The sequence below is a fragment of the Triplophysa dalaica genome, chromosome 10 (assembly GCF_015846415.1).
Source record: "Triplophysa dalaica isolate WHDGS20190420 chromosome 10, ASM1584641v1, whole genome shotgun sequence".
Lineage (NCBI taxonomy): Eukaryota > Metazoa > Chordata > Actinopteri > Cypriniformes > Nemacheilidae > Triplophysa > Triplophysa dalaica.
The window spans coordinates 7,616,567-7,628,182 of record NC_079551.1 but is presented as its reverse complement, the minus strand read 5'-3'; the positions used below and the strand labels follow the sequence as shown (position 1 = coordinate 7,628,182).

Here is an 11,616-nt window from a genome sequence, read left to right as displayed (position 1 = left end):
AGCGCACACATCTTGCTCAGCACCAGCGCCCCTACCACCCAACCAGCAGAGTTAGCGGAGTGTTCCGGAGCAGTCTTAGTAAGCGGTGCGGACCGGCCTCACCCCTTCCTCCAGAGAGCCTCCCGAGTCCTTCTCCTATAGGTCTGAAGGCCACTAATTCATAGGACTAATGTCTGTTCAGACACGGTTCTTTTGGACCCCATGGCGGTCCTCAACATCATCTATTCCGCTCAGTTCACAACCTGACGACTAGTTTAAGCCAAACGCAGCTGATTTTTATGGAGCTCCAGAGATTTTTTTATCTCATATATTTTCTAAGTCCACACATATGAAAGACTTATCGCCGTTCAGACACGGGTGTCTGAGACCTATCAGCGGTGCTCACTCGACCCATGGCCGAGAGGGTGCACCAAACACGGATGAAATCTGCCAGCATATATCATTTATGGATGTACAAGACCATTCAGCGGTGCTCACTCGACCAAAGGCCGAACACGGATGAAATTTGGACTCTGATTGAACTGCACTCTGTGTCTGTGTTAAACTTGGTCTCCAGGCCTGCAACTCTGTGTGTTCCGTCGACTCGTATCTTCAACCTTAGAATAATCAAACCTAGATAGGGGGACAAAAAAGTAATAATCTTACAGTAACACTTCACAATAAGGTTATTTTAGTAACATTAATGCATTAGCTAACATGAACAAACAATGAACAATACATTTGATCAAAAGTCCATTAAGGGCTAACCAGCCAAGAACTGAACCCAGCGACAGCATGGACACTAACCGGACAAGCCTGGCCCGTCTCCTCTGCAGCCTTCGCCAAGGAGAGGAGACTGTGGATGAGTATGTGGGGAGATTCCTTGACGTCGCCGAACAAGGCACCTTCAGTGAAGAGGAGTTGGCGGTGCTATTCAACGTAAGGGAAGTTAGGTAAACGGTGGACAAAACCCCATTCATATTGATTGCCATTGGACGACTAGGGGGGGAAGGGATCGTGTGCCTCATTTGGACGCCCAACTCGCGCACTTTGCGATGGCGAGTGGCACTAGTAGTTTAGGGTCCATTTTCGGGCAAAGGCATCGTGCGGACTCCAAAAGGGGTGGTAAAGTACTGCGAAATGTACCATTTTGCCGCGAAATGCCTAAACATCCCCCTAACTGCCTAATCTTCATCACTGCGTCCAAAAGGTGCCTTTCGCGTCCCCTAACAGCCTAACTCTACAGCAGTCTTCCTCTCGTCCGTTGCTTACCTAGAGTTGGCAGTTTGACGCCCCTTGCTGCCTATTGATTGCGCTTAAGTGCCGAAACGTGCCCTGGTGGGGTATCTGACAAAAAGTTGTCGGATATGCATGCCGACAGTGCCAGGCGGTGCACGGGCACTCAGAGGTCCAAGCGAGCTATCAAGATGTACGAAAAATTAGGAAAAATATTTAACTTTGCGTCTCGACCGAGCCCCCTCGGTATGTCCTCGAGGGCCACGTAATGCAACTTTCTGTTAGGTTTTGGGTGCCTGGGACCTGCGCGGTTTGTACGGGATACTCTGACACCCGCAACCTATCCCATTCATTTTCATAGGCTCATGATGGACACTGCCATCGAATAGTCCGATTGGCCTAATTTTCTCGTATGTGGCCCCGTCACAGGCCTCCGGGTCGGCTCTTGGAGTTCTGCGCCCCTCCGACCTATTTGACCGCTCGGTTTGCCAGAAAAGACACCGATAGCCTACAAATAGGCTACTAATGTACGCTCTAGAATACAACGGTTGACTTGGTCAAAAGATCACAGGGCCTCGATGTTCGTCAAGGTATACGATGGGGGTCCCATGAACCTTGACAGCGAGTGTGGTCATTCTAGGTCACTTCTAGGTGCCATTTTTATGAAAAAGGTTGAACCTCACTCTGGTTCATTTTGCCAAAGAGGCTATTTGTGTCCTTCAGACGAAGAGGCCTGATTCAGAGATTTGTGTGAAACACACTGAAAAATGTTTGCTTTGGCTCTGGAAAGCCGCCCTTTTGGTATGTGAAACACGGGCCTACAGACTAACAGAGTATAAAAACGATTTAAATGTAATAAAACTTATTAAAAAACTCCTTCAATCCCTCTCTTGACCTCTGAAAGAGGTCACACAACTTCATTTTTGTCATCACCCTCATCATCCGTAAATAGGTTGTTAGACAACAGCGGCATACTGTAAGGGGGTGGGGTGAGATCTTTCTTTTCTATTGCAGCCACAATAAAATGGTTTGAAACCTTTGAAATCATTTGCGATATTTGGTGATTTAAAGCACCATTTGAGTACCTTTGACAGATCATTCGTGCTGACATTACTGTGTAACAGAGTTACTGTATATTCATCTACATCCTCAATGTAACAAAACGCATTTAATTTATTTGAATATAAATGAGATGAAAGATAAGTTAACATGTAATTTTTTGGCAAAACTTTAAAATGATTGTAAGGTTAAGATTGTACATTGTTAAGATGAGTAAACTAATATAAAAACTGATGGTTCTTTCTGTTTGGTATATAAGATGCTTTACATGTTTCCAGACTTGTAAAGTTCACACAGTGTTTTTGTGTGAGTGTTGATGTGTTTTAGTGACTGTGGGCCTCAAAGAGCAGTAATACACAGCAGAGTCACTCACATGAACATCATGAATGATCAGAGGAACAGTTTTATATTATATTATATATATTATTTTATAATATATTATTTTTATCCTGTATGTTTTTATAACTATTGGCATCATACAGTACTTATTTTACCTGAAATGATGATGTAGATGAGAAGCAGTTGTGTGTTTGTGTGTTTGTGAAGTCAGACCAGTTCTGTGTTTATGTTTTGTGTGATGTGAGCTGTAGATTTGTGTTACTGTCAGTCTCTTAAAGGTTTTGTAACAATGTTTATGATTACTTAAATCACTTAATTATATTTATACTGGATGCTATTTGTCATCAAAAAATTGTTACACACGGGAAAAAAAATACAGTCTGAAGCAGCTGTTGCTCTGCCACTCTCTCTCTCTCTCTCCCTCTCCCCTCTCTCTCCCTCTCCCTCTCCCTCTCCCTCTCTCCTTTCATCCAATCTTCACTCCATCGACAGTGCTAGGTAAGCTATCCTTGTTCTCTGCCTGCGTTTTATTGAATACCAATAGACAATCCCGTTTTGGCCGACAGTCTCCTGCTCTTTACATCCATATCAACCCAATCCTGAGTGTAATCCTGAGAAACTATTTAGTTTTTTGTCCTGAGAAACTCCCAGAACACATTTGCAAACCTCCGGACCCCCTCCCCCTGGATAGGAGGAGAAGTGTGTTTTGAGGAGGTGTGCATGTAAATGTGATTGACACAATGTGATGTTGTATTGTTTTTTAACATGCAAAATTTTGGATGACATTTTCTTACTCAATTTGCAAAGACATTTAGAAAATTAACTGTTGTAACAAGTTCGGCACTTTTTAACTCACTCAATGTTTTGTCACCAGCCAGCGGCTTAAAAATGGGGTATGCAGTATATGCGGTGCATGATCGCCGCACGAGGGGGAGGCGTCAATGTGCCAAAATATTATCCATAGTTAAAATATCATAAATAGAAAATAAAACCAAAAAAATTAATTTAAAACGTTTCAGTTTTACCTTTGTCTAGCATTTTGAACGAGTTCAACAAAATATTTTATTTAATCATGATATTATGTCAACCACTCGCTCTGGTTCAATTAACTTCGAGGCCAGTGGGGACTCTTTACGCCTGCTGCTGTCAGCTCTGCATTGGTCCTCAGATCCCCTCGTTCAACGTTTTTGCTGTCTGGCTATGCATCTATAGACCTATTTATTTTAGACAATAAGACTATCCTTTGTTTTATACCAATGCGACTAATGCAGCATTCCACTCTTATCTCAACCCCACAGATTGAACACAAACCCTACAACCCCTTCATACACAAACCCTTCACTCTCAGAGAGAGAGAGAGAGAATCCCTTAAAACTATACACTACCTCAGTGAAGTCACTTTAGAATGTTTGTCAAAGTTTCTCGCTGTAAAAACATAATTTTGTCTTTTTTATGAATCGATATATTGTGCTACACAACATTTGATCTGAAGGGTTTCATTTTAATGTCTGTACTAGGTATTGTTGACATAATATAATAGTTTCATTCATTCTCTGCAAAACAAAAAATGTATTTAATAGAAGTGATTTTGAAATGCATTTCTTGAACAGAATAAAAAAGAAAAGGAGTCAGTTAGATTTCAGAATAGATTTGAACTCCTAATTTTTACAAAAGGGCTGAGAGAATAAAATATATGCACTATAATATATTTCATCATTTATTTATTATGTGAGAAGAACAATGCACACATTTGAAACAAAAAAAAATCTATTTAGGCATAATGTGAAACTGTTTAAACTCAGAATTCTTCAAATGACTAATCAGCCTATTGACCAAGTATTTCAGACTTTTCAGAGTTGTCCCCTCAGATGTTTTGTGGTGTTTTTCAGGCACAGTTGTGAAGAGTAAATGATGGATCATTTTGGTGTTTTATTATCCATTGAAACCGTCCCAAATTACAATCATGTTTGTTTATAAAAGCTAAAAGACATAAAGTAATGTTAAATACATAAACATTTGATACACCAGTAGAGCTGAATGAATGCTGTTATGTTTGATTTCAGGGGCAGAGTTCAGAATGATTTCCAGGAACAACAGAACTTTTCCTGCTACTTTTCTCTCTTTCATTTCTTCTGTGATTATTTACATCCAAGGTCACAGCAGCTGTGAGAGAAATTTAGGGAGTGGGAGTCAGCCAGAAGGAGAGAGAGAGTGAGTGAGAGAGAGAGAGAGAGAGAGAGAGAGAGAGAGAGAGAGAGAGAAAGAGAGAGTGAGTGAGTGAGTGAGTGAGTGAATGTGCAGTGAGACACAGTATGAGGAAGGAACGTGGAAACAGACGGAGAGATTAAACTCTCTATCTCTGAAGCTCAAGGCTGAATATCTGATGCTGTTACACGAAAACTATTATTTATGAGATATTAAAATATTAACATAATATAAAATAAAATAATTGTATGATATAAATACTGTACAGCATGATTTTTTAATTAAAATAATGAGTGTTTCTTTACTTAATAATGTAAAGCCTATAATGTAAAGCGCATTTCATTAGATATACGTACTTAAATTTTAGATATGTACATAATTAAAATACTCATTAACATAATTAAAATACGCAGTTTGAAATCATTAGTTTTTCCTTTTATTTTATGTTTGAAAAGTACAGAATGATGTGAAAGAGATTGATCGATGTTTGTTTGACGTCACGCTATTGTTTTTGTAAGGATTTTTACATTTTTTACATTTCGACTTTTATCTCGTAACATTTCGAATTTAATCTCGTAACATTTCGACTTTTATCTCGTAACATTTCGACTTTAATCTCGTAACATTTCGACTTTAATCTCGTAAAATTTCGACTTATCTCATAACATTTCGACTTTAATCTCGTAACATTTAACGGTTAACGATCACAGTGTCTTCTAGGCAACAACGGCCACTTCCGTTTCGAGTTAGTTTGACCCAGAGCCGTTAAGAGAGAGAGTTGTGTCTTCTTCGTTGACTCCAATGGAACGTTTCATGAGGCTCTCTAGTTCCCGGAAGTGAAACAGACTAAACAGACCAACTGATGTAAACTTCTAACCGTTTAAAGACGAATGCCATTTAATGAATACAAATGAAAGAAATAAAGCATTTAAAGAAAAACATAGCTTCCTGAATCTATCTGAAGGCTCCATGAATCACGTGACGCTCCAGCGTTTTGGATTTCCGTTGGCAGAACTCTCTCTCTCTATGGCTCCGTTAGTCCCAGTGTGTGCTACAGTTTTCCAAAGCAAATGCAGTACATACTTTAAGGGCATGGTGTACATAGGTGAATTGGGACGCACCAAGTGTCTTTGCTGCTATTGAAAAGTTACGGGTTGGATTTAAAACATAGACGAATTGGGAACAAAATCTATCAAATGGATTTTTTATGAAAGTATCTGATGAGCGAGATCACTGATGATGAACATGATGAGGCAAGGCAAGGCAAGGCAAGTTTATTTATATAGCACATTTCATACACAAGTGCAATTCAAAGTGCTTTACATAAAATGATTGACAGAAAGAAATAAAATGTATCTTTTAAGTGCAAATGATTTAAGACCGCTTAAGATTTTTAAGAAACAGTAAAACAGCAATAAAATTGATTAAAAAATGTTAAAAGAATAAGAGCAAAATGAAAATAAATTAGAAACAGAAGTGCAGTTGATGTAAAGCAGCACAGTGCTCAGGTTGTGAATGCACAGCTAAACAAGTGTGTTTTTAATCTGGATTTAAAAGTAGCTGCTGTTGGTGAATGTCTGATATCTTCTGGAAGCAGATTCCAGCTACGGGTGGCATAATGGCTAAACGCTGACTTGCCCTGTTTTGAGTGAACCCTTGTTATCTGTAACTGACTTGATCCTGATGATCTGAGAAGTCTGTTTGGTTTATATTCAATGAGCATATCTGAGATGTATTTAGGTCCTAGACCATTAAGTGATTTATAGACAATAAATAATACTTTGAAGTTGATTCTAAAAGTAAGATTTTATTGACAGAACGCATCATTCATCATTAAATCCAACCAGAACCAAAAAATCTGAGCATATCTCTCCAATCCTCAGGTCCTAGCACTGGTTACCAGAGTCATGTCCAGCAGGAGTGATTTCATCTTCATGTGTATCCCCCAGGTATGCGGGCACAGCAGACACCTGAAGAGACGGACGCGTGAGTTCCTCAAATAAAATCACTTGATCCATGAATCAATGCAAAGGTTTCTGATGTGTTCTGACCTGTGTGTATACTGTGATGAGAGATGACAGATAATGAGTCTGGACTGGAGCTCACAGCAGCGGGTGTCTCAACATCACAGCCGGACGCTCCTTCAAAACACACACAAGTCATCAAGAGCGATGTATCTCACATGTTCAACACTCGTTTACACGGTCAGTATGTTCCTGAATGACGTGACATGATCATAGAAAGTTCTGCACTTACCAGAGTTAGACTTGTTGATATCTTTTTTGCGCTGACGATTAAAAAAACCTCCTTTCTTCAAGGAAAGAGGACGAGGAACCTGCAGAGAAGATCAAGAATGATTATCATCTGTTTCCCTCTGCTGATTACACCAACAGCTCTCTCTCTTTCTCTCTCTCTCTCTTTCTCTCTCTCTCTTTCTCTCTCACTCACTCTCTCTCTCTCTCTCTCTCTGTCTCTCACTCACTCACTCACTCACTCACTCTGTCTCTCTCTCTCTCCCTCCCTCGCTCTCTCTCTCTCACCCCATGGAGTTTCATGTAGAGGCCACAGGCGTTGCAGACCAGCTTTCGCTCAGAGTTGCGTCTCCACTGTGGGGTTGTGGTGGAGTGACAGTCGGTGCAGAACAAACCCACTTTGTGTCTTTTGGCAGACTGGTGAAGAACGACAGAGAACATCATCAGATCACTTTCTTTCTTAATTCATTTCACAACTTCTTCACAAAATGCTGCATACTCACAATAAAGAAACAAACATTTTAACTTAGAAGTGACGGGGCAAGTTGTCTTGAAGGACATTGTGTCCACAACTGCAAGATTGTATTCTTTTACATTTATTCATTTAGAAGAGTCTTTAATACATAGTGAGAGAGCATTTTACATTTTTCTGAAGGCTAATTCACACAGATTTAGCAAAAATCTCTAAGTGCAGTCTAAAATTGTATTTCAATGATATATATACATTACTAGAGCCAGACTGTGAATGTCATGAGCTAATGATGACCACTTGACTGATGTGAAACATCATTTCTGGAGCTTTCTGTTTAATTGATGAAACAATAATCATCAGATTCAGTGATTGTTTAATGAGTGAGTTGTATTTTGAGCTGTGACCCACCAATCCGCTTTGTGGTTTAATGAGAGGCCGATTTATTCCGTTCATTTTGTGGTAGAGTCCACAGGCGTTACTTTCTTTCAGAATTGTTTGATGATTTTGCAGAAGGTCATGAGCGTGTGAATTGTGGGGCGATGTCTGCCCCACTGTCACGTCGTGATGGGACGGATCATTATCTGTGAAAGAGAAATAAAACCACAGATGACAAATACTCAAGAAGAGTCAAAATATAGAAGAACAGGCTTTTTTAATCAACAATTTTAATGATATTCATTTTAATTCTAATTTCATTTCGAAGCAAATTGTGTTAGTAATAATAAAACAATCTATTATTTACATGTGACTAATCTAATGAGTCTAGAAATAAATATTAAGAGTAGTTAAAATAATTTAAACTGTGTGGTTGAAGTTTCATTTTAATGGCATTTATACTTTATTACAAGACGTTTCCCGTGCGTCCTGAATCACATCAGCAGACGTGAACGCGCGGGTTTGCGGGTCAACAGGAGGCGCTGTTCGACACATCTCACAGTTGGAAAGACCATCTTTTTTTTACATTATCACTTCAGTAGTAAACTAAAGAGAACAAACAAACCTCACGAAACAGAAAGGGATTGGTGGGAAATATGACGCAGAGTTTATGAGTGTTTATATAAAGGTCTGTTTACAATAATAGGCCATTAATAGCACAAGATTGTGACAAGGGTCAACCGTTTTTATTCGAGTCAAGCTTTAAAATACATGTTCAGAAAATAGATGAACAAAACAACAACACATAATGCGGAGAAATTATAATCAAAATAAAATAAAAATCATCACATCTTGCCGAGATAGCAGACTTACTGAAATTATGTAACATAAAGAAAAGAATAAGATCCAATAAGTGTGGCACAAGCACACAGTTTTATAAATATGATAATAAAGACATTTCTGTCAGATTTTGTCATGGTAAAGTAAATGTAATTACGCACTGAATTGGATTATTTTGGTTATGTTGGCAAATGTCGTGAATATTTTGATGACACAAATCAAACAGGATTGAATCGTAAAACAAATAAATCTCGAGTTATAGATCTACTCGATTTTTTGAATACTTTAAATTGAATCCGTTTTAACAATAGGCTATACAAAACTTTTTTCATTAATAAAACGTTTATTCGTTAAATACAAACGAACTGTACCCGCCGGAAGGCAATTGCTTTTGAAACATTTTTATTTTTTAAATTAGTATTTTCTAAAGCGTTTTAAACCACACTCTCATTAATGTATTGCTGTATGATAAACAAAATCTCTACAGAAATAATAGTAAATAAATAACCGAGTAAAATATGTATTGGTGGTCCATTTTTGTCCATGTAAAAAAGAAATTTCTCATATTATGTCATAGTAAAGAGAAACATCTCATTTATCTCAATGATGTCGTTTTGTTTTAAGGTGCATTATATTATGAGCTTTTTTGCCAACTAGATTTTTTTCAAGATGTAGTATTCAAATTATTATTTTTACACATCCAATTTAACACTCTTGATTGTTTTCGTGTATTTTCAGGTCATAATAAAAACAATTGAATCATGACAGAGACAACGACAAACGCTTATCTGTGACTAACTTCAACATAATAATGTGTTGAATGAGCTGATAAACAAGCGCTTAATCTTTACAATAAAAGAACAAACACGACAGAACGTCATTAATGTTTTTAAATCAATCAGTTCCAAATGACAAGAAATATTTTTGTTTTATAATCATCGTGGCTCTCAAATGCCCGTGTTTTCTATATTAGACGATATTAATGACACAATTATTTTTTACAACTTTTCATTTGTTCCTTTATAATGAGTGTTCTGGAGAATCCATTGACGAAAATTTAAAAAAAAAAAATGTTATCTAAAATCTGTTGACGACTTGAGAACCTTGTGAAAATCTTGATTATTGTATTTTCAAAACCTATATTTTTATATATCTTATTTTAGAAAAACAACACAGACAGTGTACAGTGAACTTAGCACGTGTAACCTTTAGGAATTATTTACCGTTAAAGTGACTTTATAAACGTCGTCGTCAGGTTTAACTCTATCAAACTAAATAATAGAATTATTTTCACGAATTAAACTCAACAAAACAATATATAATACTATATATAATACTATTTGGAATTAGAAAAATTTGAATAGAGATACATATATATGAGCTGTACACTACTGAGAATGTTTTCTGTAGACGTTCTTTATACACTTTTCGTTGCATTATAATTTAAGGATCCTGCTCACCAAATTTCAATCCTTCGCACGCGCTACTCGAGATGTTTAACGGGCTCGGGTAGGTCGTTGTGTCCCGGGTTTCTGCGATCCAGGAGGTCATCGGGGGACTCGTGGAAAAGGTGAACCTTGACACCCGGGATTGATGGTGCCCACTGGCGGAGTTATAATAGGCCACCGTATCCGCGCCCGGCTGCGTCCACGCCCCGTGGCAGGGCACCGGGCTGCCCTGCTGGGACGTCTGGAGGTACGGAAGCGTCCGAATCATCGGGCTGACCCGGGGGGTGGCAATGTACACGGATGAAGTGGCCGCAGATGAAAGGTAACCGGGCTCGTAAGACGAGTGTCCGTGGTTTGCGGACATTGATACACCTTGATATCCGTACGCAGGTGAGTGTTAGGCCCGATTATTCCACTGATGGGTGACTGTGTGCTGTTAGGACAGGGACATCGATGTTTCAGATAATCCGACAAGATCCGGTGGAGAGCATTTCTGTCTCACTTCAGCCTGTAAATAGAACAGAAAGGTGATTATGAGTCTCGACACACACACGTCTCTCTCAGCACTCCTCCCATTCTCTCTCTCTCTCTCTCTCTCTCTCTCTCTCTCTCTCTCTCCCCACCTCCAGTAAAGCGCATCTCACACCAGTGGCGCCTCCAGAATTTTTTCATAGGGGTGACCAGGAGGGGCAACCTAGAATCTTGGGGTGGCACAGCAAAACTATAAACCATAATTTCAGAACTGTATTCTACTGTTGTAGTAAACCGGCCTGTAGAAAACTATCAGAAAGACTCTACTGATATACTTGATATACTTATACTGTTATATTTAATGTTACTAATGATATAATGTGCATAGACTAATAACAGTACAGTTAACATTTTGAGTTGCACAACAATTCTGTTTTATTTGCAATTGTATTTGGCATAAGGTGTACATTTATTACAAAGAAAACAGTTACTGGGGAAAAGAAGATACTGGCAGATACAAATAAAAGCAAGGATCAATAGTCTGATTCTGATTACCAGCCTATACAGTATGTGTAAGAAACACTTATATCTTTGCTTAATGTAAAACAAAAATAATTATTACTGGTTCAAATCAGACATATACATTTTTGTTAAACATATAGAACATACAGAAATCACAGAAAATAATGTCGATGCGCACAATAACGCTATTTCTATGTTTAGCTGCTTCATGATCATGAAGAACTTTTTAATCTTCTAATTTAATTTGAAAGAATTTAGAACCTACAATTTTTTAACTTTTATTTGTAAGACTGTACGAGATAACACGTAGTGTTAACACAAGTGTTTAACATTTAATAAAATGCAGATGAAAGACTATACAAGCAGTCTCTTTTTTACACAAATCGAATGAATAAAATAATGTAAAACATGATATAAA

General features: G+C 38.2%; 1 protein-coding gene across 1 annotated transcript; it reads right to left on the bottom strand.

Moving 5' to 3' along the window:
* Positions 1-6,605: 6,605 nt before the first annotated feature.
* Positions 6,606-10,743, bottom strand: LOC130429350 (transcription factor GATA-4-like). Its single transcript, XM_056757850.1, has 6 exons — positions 10,218-10,743; positions 7,951-8,123; positions 7,359-7,487; positions 7,075-7,153; positions 6,870-6,959; positions 6,606-6,788 (listed from the first exon to the last, which is right to left on the bottom strand). The coding sequence occupies exons 1-6, from the start codon at positions 10,567-10,569 to the stop codon at positions 6,751-6,753; spliced, it is 861 nt and encodes a 286-aa protein (XP_056613828.1). The 5' UTR covers positions 10,570-10,743; the 3' UTR covers positions 6,606-6,750.
* Positions 10,744-11,616: the final 873 nt, after the last annotated feature.